Genomic DNA, 17,084 nt, shown 5'->3' with positions numbered 1-17,084 from the left:
ATGTCTTTACAAGTCGCTACTTCCTCCTCACAGAGGGTTCCCTGCGAAGGAGGAAGTCCCGCCCTCAGGCATCTCTTACAGCCACTCACAGCAGTACCCTGGCTGAGGAGATTGTTGCTGTCCTGCGTACGCTGCACTCTCTAGGCCAGTGGAACAGTCTGATCAATGATTACATCAACGCTCAGCTCAGTGCCATCGGAGATGTTATGGCAGGATGCCAATCTGAAGCAGTAAGAATTCTTTCATTCACAGAAATGTCTGTGTTAAAACATCAACCCTCGGCAATACTTTTATTGTGACTTATTTGAAATTCAGTTCTATAAAAATTTTGAGTTCAATCTGCTCGTATCCTTATTTCAGTGTTTCCTGGAGGAATATTTTCCTGATTCGGAGGGTCCCAGAGTGGGCAGTCTGATGGCCGTGCTGTCAGTGATTGGAGGAATTGATGGGCGCCTCAGGCTTGGTGGCCAGGTCATTCACGAGGAGTACGGAGAGGGAACAGTCACACGCATCACCCCTAAAGGACGAATCACTGTGCAGTTTTATGAGATGAGGACCTGTAGGGTTTGCTTGCTCAGTCATCTCAGACCGGTATGATGTTTAGAGGCTCATTTCAGCACATACAACTCACACATTAGTATTACTTTCACAGTCAAATACTGACTTTATTAAATGGTTGTTTTCCTCAGCTACATGCAGTATCCTTCAGTGTGCAGAACCTGCCCTTCACTGAGCCCATGTTGGCAGTCTGGGCTCAGCTGGTCAGCCTGGCTGGAAGCAAACTGGAGAAACAGCGCATGAAGAAATCCCTTAGCCGAGGACTGACAGGTACAGAGACTGCTCAGGGACACAACACAAATCTTAATGGTCTCATATCTGGCTCATAAAATGAAAACATTATTAACTGTATTTAAATTATTGTTCAGTCAAGTGATGAGGCTTTGTGATAAATAGTTACTTGTCTCATTCCCTCTCAAATAATGACCATAACAAAAGGTTCTATGCTATGGAAGATGTTTTGATTTAGTGTTAAGTGTCTTATTGTCGTGTCAGGTGAGTTATATTCAACCTATTATGTCTCCAGCTGACCAGGTGGACATCCACTTACTACGCTGTCAGCAGCTGAGGCTGTATATTTTGAAAGCAGCGCGGGCTCTGCTCTCTCATCAGGACAAACTTAGACAGATCCTGTCTCAGCCGGCAGTCGTGGACATTGGACCCAACCCCAGTGGTGAGACGTCAATAAATTAAGCAAAGGAAATAAGTTAATACACTACTTATGTTTCTTAGGGTCTTAAGTAGTCTTTTGTTGTGTGTCTTCTTATTTAATGTATTTTAGATTTACTTCCATAGATGGTTTTCCCAGTTAAGTAATCTTAGGAAAAACCATCAGTGGTTGAAATAGAAAATGTAATCTGTACTCTGCTGCTTTGGGGTTTATATCATAGCACCCAGTGGGTGGACTTGCACAATTAGTGAATCTTTTTGAGACAACACAGCTCCTGTGTGGGAGGACAAATTCAGCAGTGTCTGATTAGCCAGCCTGTTTACCTAGCACACTGTCAAAGTTCTCCTGAGATTATAAGAGATGTGGGTGGATGTAAACTAAGTTGAAGAGCACAGTTTTAACAAACATTTTATACTAACAGATAGTATGTACCTTGGTTAAAAATGTAAAATTTGATTTTGTTCTCTCAACACTCCCTGTCATCTCTTTGTGTTTGCAGAGGATCCAGTGGTGTCATCTCCTGATGTGGGAGACTTGTCTCCTGAGGGTCCACTGCCTCCACTGATCCTCCTGCAGCAGCTCCTGTCCGCTGCCACTCAGCCCTCCCCGATCAAAGCCATTTTTGACAGACAAGAGATGGAGGTGAGTCAATAGACCTCTCGGTTGCAACCTGGTCATAAGTGATACCAGCAGAATGGTTCAGCTGCTCTGTCTAGTTTGACCTCAGTTTTATCTTTGTATCTCTGGACATATAGGCAGCGGCTCTGGCAGTGTGTCAATACCTGGCTGTGGAATCAGCCCACCCATCTTCTCCCCTGTTTGAGGAGAGCAGCTCCAGTGAGGCCACCACACCTGTCACCATACAACATGTCAGACCACCTAAACAAAAGAAACAGAAGACGTCGCCTGTCCCTCCATTACCCTTAGTCCTCCAGCTCATGGAAATGGGGTTTCCACGCAAGAATATTGAGTTTGCATTGAAGTCTCTGTCTGGAACTACCAGCAGTACCTCTGGTGCACCAGGTATTTGATCATATACCATATAACTAAATTAGTGAATATGTTGGAATGCTTGCTTTTGAAACTTTCACCCTCTGTCTATATCACTGTAGCTAAGACTCTGTAACTATCATAGCAACTGTGTGTGCTATATTTAAATCTCTAAATTTTAAAGTAATGTTTTGAAATATACTTTGGAATGTAACTGAGCATGTACATCAGGTGTGGAGGCTCTGGTGAGCTGGCTGCTGGACCATCCGGACGTTCAGGTCACTGAGCTTTCAGATGCCGACACTGTGTCAGATGAATACTCTGATGAGGAGGTGCTTGAGGAGCTGGAGGAGGCTGAGCCGACATTCTCTGTGGTACTTTAGTCCTTTTGTTTTTTATTTGTGCCATAACTCACTCGGTAATGGACGAGCAGATGTAATATTCCTTGTGTTTTACATTAGCCTGCAGGTGCAGTCGTGACTGAAAGCCAGACATTTAAGAAGAGATCAGATTTCCAAAGCAATGATGATTATGCTGTGTATATCAGAGAAAACATTCAGGTAAGAGCAGCAGCATTTTTCTGAATCTGGTTGAAAGAAACATGACACGAGCCTGAATGATCACGGACTTCTGTGCAGGTGGGGATGATGGTGAAGTGCTGCAGAACGTACGAGGAAGTGTATGATGGAGATGTGGGGAAAGTGATTAAACTGGACCGAGATGGACTCCATGACTTAAACGTGCAGTGTGACTGGCAACAGAAAGGAGGAACGTACTGGGTCCGCTACATCCATATCGAGCTACTTGGTAAGTTTGAGATTTCATTGTGATGCTGGTAATTATGACTCACTCTGGAGAAACATTGGCCACTTTTTTTTTTCTAAAACCCTTTGACCTGTTTTGGGTCATTATTTCCTTTACCAGGATTCCCACCACAAACTTCTCCATCCCATATAAAAATCGGTGACAAAGTGAGGGTGAAACCCACAGTCACAACGCCAAAGTACAAATGGGGCTCTGTCACTCATAGGAGTGTGGGAGTTGTGAAAGGTAAGCCGTCACATGTAGCCCTTAATCTTGTATCATATCCATTTTGAACTGTTTTTATAACCTGCTTCTGATGAACAAATCTTTTGGTTTAATGTTCCTCTGTCCTCTACTAATAGACCTTAACATTTTGTTTTAGCTTTCAGTGCCAATGGAAAGGATGTAATAGTAGACTTCTCTCAGCAGTCCCACTGGACTGGCTTGTTGTCTGAGATGGAGCTTGTGCCCAGTGTTCACCCGGGAGTGAGGTAAGGATATGTTTAAGATTCCTCTCTACCCAGTTACAGTATCTATGTATCACAACATGCTGTTTCAATGCCATCTCTGCACTATCTGCAGGTGTGATGGCTGTCAGATGTTCCCAATAAATGGTCCCAGGTTCAAATGTAGGAACTGTGACGACTTTGACTTCTGCGAAAACTGCTTCAAGACGCGCAAACATAACACCAGACATTCCTTTGGCAGAATCAACGAGCCTGGTTGGTCACATGTTCTGTCAGATATTGTGGTGTGTGTGTGTCTGTGTGTACATTTGTGTGTGTCTGTGTGTACATTTGTGTGAACCTGTTCATCTTACCTTCCATCAGGCCAGTCTCCTGCATTCTGCGGCCGCTCAGGAAAACAGCTCAAGAAGCATCACAGCAGCCAGCGCGGGATGCTGATTGACGATTGGTCTCGTGCCGTCAAGACCCTCAGCGTCTCCTCCTCGGTTAACCAGGCCTCACGGCTCATTGACTGCAGTGATCAGTGCTGGCAGTCCTCCGGCTCGCAGGGAAAGGTAGGAGATTGAATTCCATACTCTAATGAGATGAATGACAGCTATTAAGCTTTCTTTGTTGAAGTGTAATGCATCAGCTGAGAGGATTTGTCATTCTTCACTCTGCAGCACTGGATTCGTCTGGAGCTTTTCCCTGACGTACTTGTACACAGGCTGAAGATGATTGTGGACCCCGCAGACAGCAGCTACATGCCGTCACTAGTGGTGGTGTCAGGTCGGTTATTTATTTTTATCTGTTGCCCCTCAGTTCACACATAGTGTGCATTCTTGCCAGTAAACAGTTGTTTTGTGCAGGTTTAATGTTTGTCCCTTGAGGCGTTGCTCTTGAATAGTCAATATGGTGATTGTGACATTGTTAAAAAGAGACAGATGTTTATTTCTTTAGAAAGAAGAGACATTTTTCATCCAGATATGTACATTTGATTTAATATACAGGTGGAAGCTCTTTGAACAACTTGATTGAGCTGAAGACAATCAACATCAATCCCACAGACACCACTGTCCTCCTGCTGAGTGACTGCACTGAGGTTGGTTGGTTTAGTTTGACATCAGCTTCTAATCTTTGCTTTTTACTGTAGAATTAGTATTGTGATAACCCGAAGGATCTTTTCAACAGTATCACAGGTACATGGAGGTCGCAATCAAGCAGTGCCGCAGCTCTGGTATAGACTGCAAGATTCACGGACTTGGCATTGTAGGGCGCATCAGAGCTGAGGATGAAGACCTTGCCACGGTCCCTTTCCTGGCGTCTGACAATGAAGAAGAGGATGATGACAAAACTGCCACTGGGAGGTACAGCCGACCACAGAATGAATATTTTAGAAGTGGATGAATGCTCTCCATACCTTAATGAATGTGTTGGCTGTTGTCGTAGTTACAAGCGAACAGGCTCTTCTTTATTTCAGTTTGGGTGCAGAACAGGTGTCTGCTGACACACCAGTATATGCTCACAGGTACATGGCTTAATGTCCTTATGAAAGGTTACCATTGGTTGACCTGGACCATTAAGCTACATTAAGAGTATGTTGATATATTCCTGTAAATTCAGGAAGCTATGTCCACTAGAACACAGCAATGTTTTTTAAATGTTCAGGTAATCAAGGCAAGAAAAATGAAGTAGAAATGACATAAGTTAATATTCATGCTCTCGCTGTGTGTTTTGTTTTGTCCCTTAGTCTTGCTCGAAAGAAGTCATCAGGTCTAGAGTCAGCGGCCACCATCAGGACCAAAGTGTTTGTGTGGGGTCTGAATGATAAGGATCAACTGGGAGGACTAAAGGGTTCAAAGGTGTGTAGCCTGCTACATAATAAAATCATATTTCAAGTTCAAGGCTTGTGTTTACTTTTCCCAAATTACAAACAAAAAAGCATGAAGTGGAAAGACTGTTGGTAGCAGAATAAATGCAAACTTTGTTTAATTTAGTACTTTTCAGGGTTTGCATATTGTAGTTATTTTTCAGACACTGACATGTAATCTACTAAAAAGGTGCCAGTCATATTTGCTGTTTCAGTAGGTTGTTTTTCCTATGTCAAAATGCCACATTTTTATAATCTGCTAGGGCTGTATCAAAGTATTGAGAATGTCTTTTCCTGCATATTATAATAATAATAATAAAAATAACAAAGTACTTTGTAATAAAATTACTCATGCAGCACAATGATACATTTCAGTGTTGTGTATAATTGCTCATCAAATAATTGGATTATCTCTGCTTCATTAACAGACAATTCTAAATATTTACACTGCTGCTTGATAGTTAAATCTATAACTTTGTATTTTTTAAAACTGATGTCTTGACTGTAAAAGCGTTGCCTGCAAAGTAGGAAGAATTACTTAAGCTATCAGGTGAATGTAGCAAAGGAAAAACTGCAGAATTTCCCTTTTTAAAATGTGGTAAAGTTGCAGAAAATACTAATAATGAAGTTAAGTACAAGTTCTCTAAAAGTGAACCCTAAGTACCGTACACAAGGTTAATCACTGGGTCTGTGGCAGAGGCTCGGAGCCTGTTACATTCTCTAATCACTGTTTTGTGTGTTCTCCACAGATTAAGGTTCCTTCATTCTCTGAAACCCTATCTGCTCTCAATGTGGTACAAGTGGCCGGTGGTTCAAAAAGCCTCTTTGCAGGTGAGTGTGTAATGATTTACGGGTTGATTCTGTAATGTAACTTGCATGTATGGCGTATATAAAGTAACTCTGTCTTCGTCATGGTGCAGTGACAGTCGAAGGGAAGATCTATGCTTGTGGAGAGGCCACTAATGGCAGGTTGGGCCTGGGTCTCTCCAGTGGGACCATCCCCATCCCCCGTCAGATCACTGCGCTTAGTAACTACGTGGTAAAGAAGGTCGCTGTGCATTCTGGAGGGCGCCACGCCATGGCCCTGACTGTGGATGGGAAGGTGTTCTCCTGGGGAGAGGGAGACGACGGCAAACTGGGACACTTCAGCAGAATGTATGTTATTCTATACAGATACACTACTTCTTTCTTAGAGCGCAACATTTTTTAAATCCTTGTCATTGCTCTGCCAGAGAGATGATTTGTTTCAGTCAGCAAACACTACTATATCTTTTTGGGTCTCATTCACCATGATTTCAAATGTCTTTGCTCCAGGCTTTTAAACATTATGAGTTAACAGTTAATAATTTTCCTTCAGCATCTAAAAGAAAACGATGATTCTTTTAACAGGAACTGTGATAAACCTCGGTTAATTGAAGCCCTGAAAACCAAGCGCATCCGTGACATTGCCTGCGGCAGCTCTCACAGTGCGGCAATCACCTCCAGTGGGGAGTTATACAGCTGGGGTTTGGGGGAATACGGCCGCCTTGGACATGGCGACAACACTACCCAGCTGAGACCTAAACTGGTATGTAGCTTTCAAATTTTTTACAGCTGTTGCACTAACATCAGCAGATATTCGCACTCAGTGACAGACTGTTTTGTATGTTTTTCCTGCTCTAAATTCATGCATACTATGAAGTGTCTAAATTGACCATGCACTCCTGGTTGCTCTGTCTTCATCATCTAGGTTAAAGTGCTTCTCGGACATCGTGTTATCCAGGTGGCTTGTGGGAGCAGGGATGCCCAAACTCTAGCTCTTACTGATGAAGGTATTTTTGTTGATGCACATAAAGATATCATGTGCAGTCAGGGTTTTAAAGAGCCCTAGTGTTGCTTGTAATCTCATGTTGTAAAATCATGTCAACAAGGATTCACTTTCACGTCTCAAGCAGTAAACCATCAGGAGTCATAATGCTCCAATGTTGGAATATTTAAAGAAAAAAGGTCACAAAGGAAATGTTCACTCTCTTTAATTAACACAAAGACGACCACAAATCACCTTAGACAGTCCCTAGAATTACGTTTTCTTTTGACATGGACGTATGTGTTTCAGGTTGGTAATGTATGTTTTTATTTCTGTCAGGGTTGGTGTTCTCCTGGGGTGATGGGGACTTTGGAAAGCTGGGTCGTGGAGGCAGCGAGGGCTGCAACATCCCACAGAACATAGAGAGGCTAAACGGACAGGGCGTCTGCCAAATAGAATGTGGAGCTCAGTTCTCTCTGGCTCTCACCAAATCTGGAGTGGTGTGGACCTGGTAAGATGGATGAATGATATAATTACATGATCAATCATTGTCTACTCTTTGGCTTTCATGTGACTGTTTACTGTTCGTGTTCCCTATCAGGGGAAAAGGCGACTATTTCCGATTGGGCCACGGCACAGACGTCCATGTACGGAAGCCCCAGATGGTGGAAGGACTGAGAGGCAAAAAGATAGTCCATGTTGCTGTTGGAGCACTGCATTGCCTAGCTGTCACAGAAACTGGACAGGTTTGCATTGACCTCCACTAACTCCAGTGTTATAACAGCGCATCATTCAGGCATTCTGCTCATTTTGCAGCCATGGCACTGGTCCAGCTGTGTTTAGTTCCTCCTGTAGTGGGAGTTTATAAACCTACTCTCAAACACCTCTGACCTTTGCTGTTATACAGATTATTTCACCTTCCCTCAGAGCAAATTTGTTAATATTTGCACTCTAGATGATGAGAGGAGGCATGTTTAAACAATTTTCGAGGCTATTTAAATTTTGTACTTGGAGCAATGCCTGCTATATTTTTGTGTGTTGTTTTTGTCGTCCCAATCACTCTGCATTCCCACACTGTTCACCAATGTATCTAAAGTTAGGGAATATTAATTTGATCATTTCATATTTTAAAATGTAACAGCATCACAAAGTCTTTGTTTAACTCTAACATGTTTTTACAGAGTGCTGTAAACTAAACTCTGAGCCAAATGAAACATATGTGATGAATTCTGTGTCTCTGTCAGGTGTATGCGTGGGGTGACAATGATCACGGGCAGCAGGGGAACGGCACCACTACAGTCAACAGGAAGCCCACCCTGGTTCAGGGTCTGGAGGGACAGAAGATCACCCGAGTGGCCTGTGGCTCCTCCCACAGCGTGTCCTGGACCACGGTAGACGTGACTACACCCTCTGTTCACGAGCCTGTCCTTTTCCAGACGGCCAGAGACTCCCTTGGAGCTTCCTATTTGGGTAATCCCCCCCCCCTTAGCCTTTTAACACTAAACTGCCGCCCAATCTTTGTTTTATGATTATAATGATTGTTTTTCAAGATGTGAACTAGCTCTTAAAAGTCATTTCTAGACTCAGCAGAGAAACCTTTGCTCCTAAATTGGCTTTTTAAAATTAAATTATAGCCTGTGCCACCTGAATTTAAAGATGATAATAAAGATGATAATAGTAAAAGCATTATCAGACCTGCACAGACAGGCAGCCACTCTACATGAACAATCTACAGAAAAACCTGCAGTTGTAACATTCTGTGCCACTAGGTGGCTGATTTAGCACAGAAGCAATGACTCTCCCTGCCTGTAGTTGGCGGCTGTGAACATGACAACATCTGCTGGTGTAACCGTCTGTTGCAGTTTTGATTAAGAGGTGGCACAGGTCAGACCAGAACTACAAGCCCAGACATGCAGGGCTAAATGATGATGGCTGGAGTTTCTTGAAAGAGCCTCCAACCCGTGTGTCTCATTGTTTTGGTGTTGTACACCACAGGTGTCCAATCAGACATTGACTCATCAGCGGTTAACAACAAGATGAGCGGTCAGAGCAACGTGAAGTCCAATCGACCCTCGCTGGCCAAGATTCTTCTCAGTCTGGATGGAAACCCGGCCAAACAGCAGGGTCTGTCTCATGTGCTGTCCGCTCTGCAAATCATGTATGCAAGGTATGTCAACCACAGAGTTTAGAAGGACCTCTCCTGATGGTCCAGAAGACGAACATGGTTAAAGTGCAGCTCTTTCAAATTTTCAGTATGAGGCAGTCTGAGAAACCTTGGCTGAGAATGCAGGATATAGAAGATCTCACATTTATCTGAGCTTAGTTAAATTATAGTATCATCATAGCATCTCGTGCATGAATACAGCTGAAGATTAAAATGAAAAACATGGCTGCATGGCTCCCTGGGTGTCTGCCCCGGACTTGGTGGCGCTGCGGCCGGGCTGTGTCATACCGTCATCGCGATATTTAATAATGTTATTCCATATCGCATGTTTTCCTAATATCGTGCAGTCCTATATTATAATATATTATAATCTTTAATTCCAGGTCAAGATATCTTTAATTTGCAAATTTAGGAAGTTTAATCAAAGTGAGATAATACTCTGCATGGCCTCTAAATTAATGAATGTGTTGAGTGGTACCATTAATTTGAGTTGGTCAGTATTACAGTTAACTGGATGTGTTGTGTGTTTCTGCAGGGATGCAGTAGTTGATGCTCTGATGCCAGCCTGCATGATTATGCCATTAGAGTGTCCCTCCAGCTCACCTGTTCCCCCATCAGACTCCTCGTCCTCATCAAGTGTGAGTGATGATGAAGGTCCCCCAATCCCGCCGGATACTGAGGATCGGATTAGCCCCAATCCCTGGCAGGACAAGAAGGGCGAGGTAAGGAAGATAACAGTGTGGCTTTCAATATGGAACACCAAACTTTGTCTCTGTAAAATTAAACTTTTATAAATAAGTAAGGTCGTTAGTATGCCATTTGTTTTATTTATTTTATTAATTTTTGTCATGAAATTGCTGCCTCCACTATGTTTTGTGCTGAACTCATAGAAAAAAATTACACCATGCTATGTGCATTTTTATACACAATGACCAGGTGTGTAAATACAACCATCAGCAATTTGTATTCGGGTCCAACTCGGAAATAGCAGAAACTCTCAAAGGGCTTTGTCCATAATTATAGTTCTGTTTTCCACCACAACTTTCTCTGTTTTTATCTTTGGTGTTAAAAGTTGTAATCCTTGGTTCTGTCGTTGTGGTTCAGAAGGCAACAGCAAATGTGGTTTAATACTAAAGAAAACACTCCCAGTCAGTAATACAACAGAAGAGCAGCCGATGTGTCCGTTTACAGTGCAACCAAACAAACTCATAGCATTTTAATAAAGAAATCTGTCAGATATCATCAATTTTATATCATGATGTACCAGCTATTGAGAATGAGTACTTCCTATAGTACATTCAATATAGCACTCAATATTAAAATAAATATAGCTTAAATAAAGTTCTGGAATAAGCTCATACAAACATATATGTAACACCATTAAATAGTTTTAAGTGTCTGAATGTAACGTACATGGCTTATGTAAAAAGGCCAAGCCAATACACAAACTAGGCTTGTGCTCAGTAGAGCACATACTGTACCTCCTCCAAGGCCCAATAGTCAACTAATATTTAATCAAGCTGGACCAAATTACAAACACTCATTGATATCAGTTCCCTTAATGTACCGGATTTTTTTTTTCCATCCATGAATTATTCCTTGGGAAATCTGAGAGAATGTTAAAAACAAACAAATAAAAACTATCTCACAATGTTAAAGACAAAACAATTCCGCCCCCTGATCCGGATCTGCACCAAAATTAAATTGGTTCTTCCCTGACCCATCATTATCTATTCTGTAGTTTTTGGGTAATCTTGCTCACAAACAAACATACAAACCAACAAGCAAACAAATGGACAGGGGCGAAGACATAATCTCAATGGTGGAGGTAATGGTTAATTGTGTGTTTTTTTGGGTGTAGAATCCTTCTTCAGAAGATGCTCTCTCACCATCATCAGCTGTGACTCCGTCTTCCTCTGGCGCCTCCTCACGTCCCTTCATCCCTGTCACTGATGATCCAGGAGCAGCCAGCATCATAGCCGAGACCATGACAAAGACTAAAGAGGTCGGTCAGTCTAAGGATAAACCGATATGCGTGTTTGGTGAAACATTACATCTCAAGTATATACTTAACTCACTGTGTTCATCTCCAGGACTCAGAGAGCCAGAGCAAAGTGGTCGGTCCAGAGCCTCAGTACCTGGACGAGTTCACCAGCCTTCTTGTGCCTGATGACACACGAGTAATGGTGGACGTGCTCAAACTGGCTGTGTCATGTCGCTCTGGAGAGAAGGGCAAAGAGGTGCTGTCTGCTGTGCTGTCTGGCATGGGCACAGCTTATCCACAGGTAATGTTTTAGACTCCATGTGTGTGCAGGCCTGTGATAAATTGGAAGTCAGCTCTTAACGTCAGATGTTTGGCCCTGGATTATGTGCAGGTTGCTGACATGCTGCTGGAGTTGTGCGTCACTGAGTTGGAGGACGTTGCCACGGATTCACAGAGTGGCCGTCTGTCCTCCCAGCCAGTTGTTGTAGAGAGCAGCCACCCGTACACAGATGACACCTCTACAAGCGGCACAGTGAAGATCCCAGGTAAACAGAAAAATCTGGCACACGCCTGTAGTGATTATTTGTTTAACACATAAGTTAGTAAATATTTTTAACTTGAATGAACAAAACAATTTTCTCTGTTGAATATAAACCGTTTTCCTCTTTTTTTTTTTTTTTTTTTTTTTTAAGGCGCTGAGGGTCTAAGGATAGAATTTGACCGACAGTGTTCAACTGAGAGACGCCACGACCCGCTGACAATCATGGACGGAGCCAATAGGATTGTCTCTGTTAGATCAGGTGATGAGAGGAAGGCAGTGAAACATATTTGACATCATACACGAGTAAAGCCAATGGATCAAAAATTTGCATTGTAACATGCTGTGCATGTGTTTCAGGTCGGGAGTGGTCTGACTGGTCCAGTGAGTTAAGGATCCCTGGAGATGAACTCAAGTGGAAATTCACCAGTGATGGCTCTGTCAATGGCTGGGGCTGGCGCTTCACTGTCTATCCCATCATGCCTGCTGCTGGTGAGCTACAAACATGGTGGCATTGGTTTTGATACCACATGTTTACATACTCTGAGTGGCATATCATATACATAATGTATTGACAAAAAATACACCAGATTTTGCACTTTTCACTACATAGGTTTCTGAAATCAAACTACAATGGAGAGGCATAGAAAGTGCAATATTTCTTAAAACATGGTCAGATCTTCATCAAAGTACATCGAAGGCTGTTATAAACAAGTGTACATGATGCTGTGGAATGAGGCAGTAGTTAACTGAACCTGGAGTCCGATAGATGAAACCATCCAGCCTGGATATGATGATTTTTTTATGTTTCTGGTTTGATCCACGGTTGACTAAAGTTTTCCAGCGACCATGTTGACACTGCAGAATGCTACTGAAAAACTGTTTTGTTGACTGATGAAACTACGAATGAATTGTATGGTATAAAGAGGGAGCTGTTCACCAACATGAACACATCATCCTAGCAGTGAAGTACAGTGGAGGAAGCATCATGGAGCATTTGGGTCTCCTCTGGGCAGCTCCACATCACTGAGGAGAAACTGAATTTCAATGTTTATAAAGGATCGTATCTTACAGCATAATTTTAGGCTGGATGTCCACCAGCTGAAGATCAGTGGAAGCTGGGTGATGTAAGAGGGTAATGACCCCAAACGTCAGAGTAAATCTATAGACTGGCCCAGTCAGAGCCCAGACCTCAAACCAACAGAGATGCTGTGTAATGAATTCAAGAGACACGCTCACATCAGACAGAGAAAATGGCTGATCTGAAGGTGAAGGTCTGATGTGCAGAGGAAACAAGGGGCGAGAGAAGGGGTTTGATAATTAGCAAAGGGCTACAGCTGGAATCAAACTGAGGACGCTGTGGTTACGTGGCATGTGCTCCAGTTGTTCAGCCACCATGGCGCTCTGAGGGAGCTCTTGTTTGAGGTAATTGCTGCCAAAGAAGATTTGACTAGTTTTTAACTGGAGGGATTCACTTACATTTTAAACCAGCACTGAGGATGTTTGATGGATGTGTCAATAAAGACAAAAGATTATAATTGTATAAATGTTATTGTCTGACCACAATGACACATACACACGCTGTGAAGTGTTATGACCCTTAGCTTTTTTTAATGTCTTCTCTCAGGTCCCAAAGATTTGCTGTCTGATCGCTGCATCCTGTCCTGCCCCTCCATGGACTTGGTCACATGTCTCCTGGACTTCAGGCTGAACTTTGCCTCCAACAGGAGCATCGTGCCTCGTTTAGCTGCTTCACTTGCGGCGTGTGCCCAACTTAGTGCACTCGGTACAGTGTGATTGTCTCTGTTCACCATGATTAAGTTTTACTATAGTCAAAATAAAGGCAGAATTCACTAGAATTTTAAATTTAATGTACGGTCAAAATATTTGTGTCAGGATTTAAATATATCATCATTTTGTATTTTATTTGATTCAGCTGCTGGACACAGGATGTGGGCTCTGCAGAGACTACGAAAGCTCCTGACCACGGAGTATGGTCAGTCCATCAACATAAACAGGCTGCTGGGAGACAGTGACGGCGAGGCTCGCTCTATGGTGAGCACAGTCTGCACATACTGTAGATGCTAAATACTCGACTGAGTTATGGTTACTACTATATTATTTTGTCCTATTTATACTGGATAATGAATGTTGTACGGATCTTACATATGTATTTTTATGCAATACCCAGATTATCAGGTTGTTTCAGTTATGCTGAGGTTCTAGAATTCAATGTGTGTCAAGTACTTTTCAAGTAAATCAGTTTTTCGTCACCTTTTTCATATTCCTGATATTATAATAACCATCTGATATTAATAAAAATAAAGTCAGTAATTTTAATAATAATTTATCAATAAATGACATGTTCTTTCAGACTTTCACAGGCAGTGCTCTGGCCGCTCTGGTAAAGGGTCTGCCTGAGGCTCTGCAGAGGCAGTATGAGTATGAGGACCCCATCGTCAGGGGAGGGAAGCAGCTGCTTCATAGTCCATTTTTCAAGGTATGATAATAGTTGCGTCTTCACACACATGGCACCATGTGTTGAGAATATAGTGTATGAACATTCATTATTAAATGCTGTTTTCTCTTAGAGGCTAATTTTAACATTTTGTCCAGGTCTTGGTTGCACTTGCCTGTGATCTTGAGCTCGACACTTTACCCTGCTGTGCTGAGACCCATAAGTGGGCCTGGTTCCGCAGATACTGCACTGCCTCTAGAGTGGCTGTGGCTCTAGACAAGAGGACCTCTCAACCCAGACCCTTCCTGGATGAGGTGGGTGTGCCAGGCTGCGCTGTCTCTGCCAGCCCTCACTTTTCTTCATCACACCTTGATCTGAGAATGGTCTTAATCCCTTTTCTTCCATCATACATTTATCTCCCTTTTGAAGGTTACAAAGAAAATTCGTGAGCTTATGGCCGATCACGAGAGCATGAACGGCCTTCATGAGAGTCACGACTTGTTCAAGCGTGAGCACGATGAGCAGCTTGTACAGTGGATGAACCGGCGACCAGATGACTGGACCCTCTCAGCCGGGGGTAGCGGCACCATCTACGGCTGGGGCCACAACCACAGAGGGCAGCTGGGGGGCATAGAGGGTGCGAAGGTCAAAGTACCCACTCCCACTGAAGCCCTCGCCACGCTGAGGCCAGTGCAGCTTATTGGGGGGGAGCAGACTCTGTTTGCTGTCACTGCCGATGGAAAGGTCTGTTCAGATTACCCACTGTCACCTTTTATCAAACACTGTACGCCCTTTGTGTGGACATGTATATGATGTCATTCTAATGTTTTTTTCTCGATCCTCAGCTGTATGCAACAGGATATGGAGCAGGGGGCAGACTGGGTATTGGTGGCACGGAGTCCGTGTCCACCCCCACATTACTGGAGTCCATCCAACACGTGTTCATCCGGAAGGTGGCTGTGAACTCTGGAGGGAAGCACTGCCTGGCGCTGTCCTCTGAGGGAGAAGTCTACTCATGGGGAGAGGCTGAGGATGGAAAACTTGGCCATGGGAACAGAAGGTCGAGATTCACTTGGTCACTTTGCACCTTGAATTTTCAGCTCATTGCACACACAATAATATAAACCCATGTCACTGTAACACATAAGAACAAAGACCATGTAAAAGGATTGTGCTTTTATAGTAACTGTGAGTCCTCTTGACTTTAGCCCCTGTGACCGTCCTCGTGTAATTGAGTCCCTGAGGGGAGTTGAAGTGGTGGATATCGCTGCCGGAGGAGCACACAGCGCCTGTATCACTGCCAGCGGAGAGCTCTTCACTTGGGGAAAGGGTCGCTATGGACGACTGGGCCACGGAGACAGTGAGGACCAGCTTAAACCAAAGCTGGTCAGTCAACACTTTACCCACTTTGTCACACAAACCAAAATGTTGTGCACTTACCATGAAAACGTCCCTTTTATAGAAGTGTGTGAGACATGTTCGTGCGTCAGTGTTGGGACAGAAATCCTACTTGCCAGCACTCCGACAAGGTTCCCCAAGCAATTACAGTGAGGTAAAGCTAGTGTTTGTGTCTTTGTTGTTTATCCAGGTGGATGCGCTGCAGGGTCACAGGGTCATTGATGTAGCCTGCGGTAGCGGGGACGCCCAGACACTGTGTCTAAGTGATGATGACATGGTCTGGTCTTGGGGAGATGGGGACTACGGCAAATTGGGCCGAGGAGGCAGTGATGGCTGTAAAATCCCCATGAAGGTAAGTCAAATTACACAGTGGTGTGTACTGGAGGTCAGCAAAGGCATCACTATACAAGTGTCTTGTTTCTTAGTTCTTTTATATAGTACAAGTCAAGCAAAAGAGCATCATCACAACCACAGCCTACATGTTCTTGTTATATATAATTCTTCAAATCCTCATTTGCTGTCCTGATCACCAAAAACACTGTTTAGTTTTCACATTTAAACCCTCAGATTTGTCTTATTGTATTTTAATGAAGCAACACAAGTTAGATTTTTAAATGGATGATCAGATAGCATTGGGAGTGATGTGGTGCATCAAACGATAGATTCATAAATTCTTTTATTCTCTATTTTTGTCTTCAGATTGACTCTCTCACCGGCCTCGGAGTCGTCAAAGTGGAATGTGGCTCTCAGTTTTCTGTGGCTCTTACCAAGTCAGGGGCAGTGTACACATGGTATGTACAGTATGATTTTGAGTTACAGATGTTTTTTAAAGCACCGTCAAATGTTAGAATTGAGATGTTAATTGTGTTATTCTATTTTATTCTATTCTATTCTATTGTGTACTTCTTAGGGGGAAAGGAGACTATCATCGACTGGGCCATGGCTCTGACGACCATGTTCGACGGCCCAGACAGGTCCAGGGGCTACAAGGGAAGAAGGTCATCGCCATAGCTACTGGGTCATTGCACTGTGTGTGCTGCACAGAGGATGGTAAGAAGGACCCCTGTTTGTTGATCCCTGTTTGCCATGTGTTATCAATAAGTCCCAACAGTTCAGTTGGTTTGGAGTGCAGCCGCACTGAAAGCGTTGCTGTTGTGTTTGGCACAGGAGAAGTGTATACATGGGGTGACAACGATGAGGGCCAACTTGGAGATGGGACCACCAACGCCATCCAGAGGCCACGGCTGGTGGCAGCGCTGGCAGGGCAAGAAAAATCAACAGGGTGGCCTGTGGCTCTGCTCACACCCTCGCCTGGTCCACAAGCAAGCCCACTAATGCTGGGGAAACTGCCTGCACAGGTACTCAGCTTACTTACCCACACTGTGAAATGGAACTTAGCTTGGCTCTTTTATTTTTAT

General features: G+C 43.5%; 1 protein-coding gene across 1 annotated transcript in view; it reads left to right on the top strand.

The window, feature by feature from the left end:
* The window catches only part of herc2 (HECT and RLD domain containing E3 ubiquitin protein ligase 2), a 43,004-nt gene that overhangs the window by 20,232 nt on the left and 5,688 nt on the right, over positions 1 to 17,084 (top strand). The window contains 44 exon segments of the mRNA XM_034582090.1: positions 34 to 230; positions 361 to 591; positions 690 to 828; positions 1,085 to 1,231; positions 1,728 to 1,870; positions 1,984 to 2,251; positions 2,450 to 2,592; positions 2,680 to 2,778; positions 2,857 to 3,025; positions 3,143 to 3,268; positions 3,405 to 3,513; positions 3,605 to 3,744; positions 3,853 to 4,043; positions 4,152 to 4,257; positions 4,479 to 4,570; positions 4,660 to 4,835; positions 5,219 to 5,330; positions 6,088 to 6,169; positions 6,259 to 6,493; positions 6,728 to 6,905; positions 7,068 to 7,149; positions 7,464 to 7,635; positions 7,726 to 7,870; positions 8,369 to 8,594; positions 9,120 to 9,291; positions 9,824 to 10,010; positions 11,150 to 11,293; positions 11,382 to 11,573; positions 11,664 to 11,817; positions 11,965 to 12,072; positions 12,171 to 12,302; positions 13,438 to 13,596; positions 13,747 to 13,865; positions 14,185 to 14,310; positions 14,427 to 14,582; positions 14,698 to 15,012; positions 15,114 to 15,328; positions 15,477 to 15,654; positions 15,857 to 16,018; positions 16,366 to 16,457; positions 16,577 to 16,716; positions 16,834 to 16,931; positions 16,934 to 17,005; positions 17,007 to 17,024. Of these exon segments, the coding sequence (XP_034437981.1) occupies positions 34 to 230; positions 361 to 591; positions 690 to 828; positions 1,085 to 1,231; positions 1,728 to 1,870; positions 1,984 to 2,251; positions 2,450 to 2,592; positions 2,680 to 2,778; positions 2,857 to 3,025; positions 3,143 to 3,268; positions 3,405 to 3,513; positions 3,605 to 3,744; positions 3,853 to 4,043; positions 4,152 to 4,257; positions 4,479 to 4,570; positions 4,660 to 4,835; positions 5,219 to 5,330; positions 6,088 to 6,169; positions 6,259 to 6,493; positions 6,728 to 6,905; positions 7,068 to 7,149; positions 7,464 to 7,635; positions 7,726 to 7,870; positions 8,369 to 8,594; positions 9,120 to 9,291; positions 9,824 to 10,010; positions 11,150 to 11,293; positions 11,382 to 11,573; positions 11,664 to 11,817; positions 11,965 to 12,072; positions 12,171 to 12,302; positions 13,438 to 13,596; positions 13,747 to 13,865; positions 14,185 to 14,310; positions 14,427 to 14,582; positions 14,698 to 15,012; positions 15,114 to 15,328; positions 15,477 to 15,654; positions 15,857 to 16,018; positions 16,366 to 16,457; positions 16,577 to 16,716; positions 16,834 to 16,931; positions 16,934 to 17,005; positions 17,007 to 17,024 (6,647 nt within the window).

This window comes from Hippoglossus hippoglossus, chromosome 4, assembly GCF_009819705.1.
Source record: "Hippoglossus hippoglossus isolate fHipHip1 chromosome 4, fHipHip1.pri, whole genome shotgun sequence".
Taxonomy (NCBI): domain Eukaryota; kingdom Metazoa; phylum Chordata; class Actinopteri; order Pleuronectiformes; family Pleuronectidae; genus Hippoglossus; species Hippoglossus hippoglossus.
The sequence above is the reverse complement of the archived record's forward strand: the minus strand, read 5'-3'. Positions and strand labels throughout refer to the sequence as shown.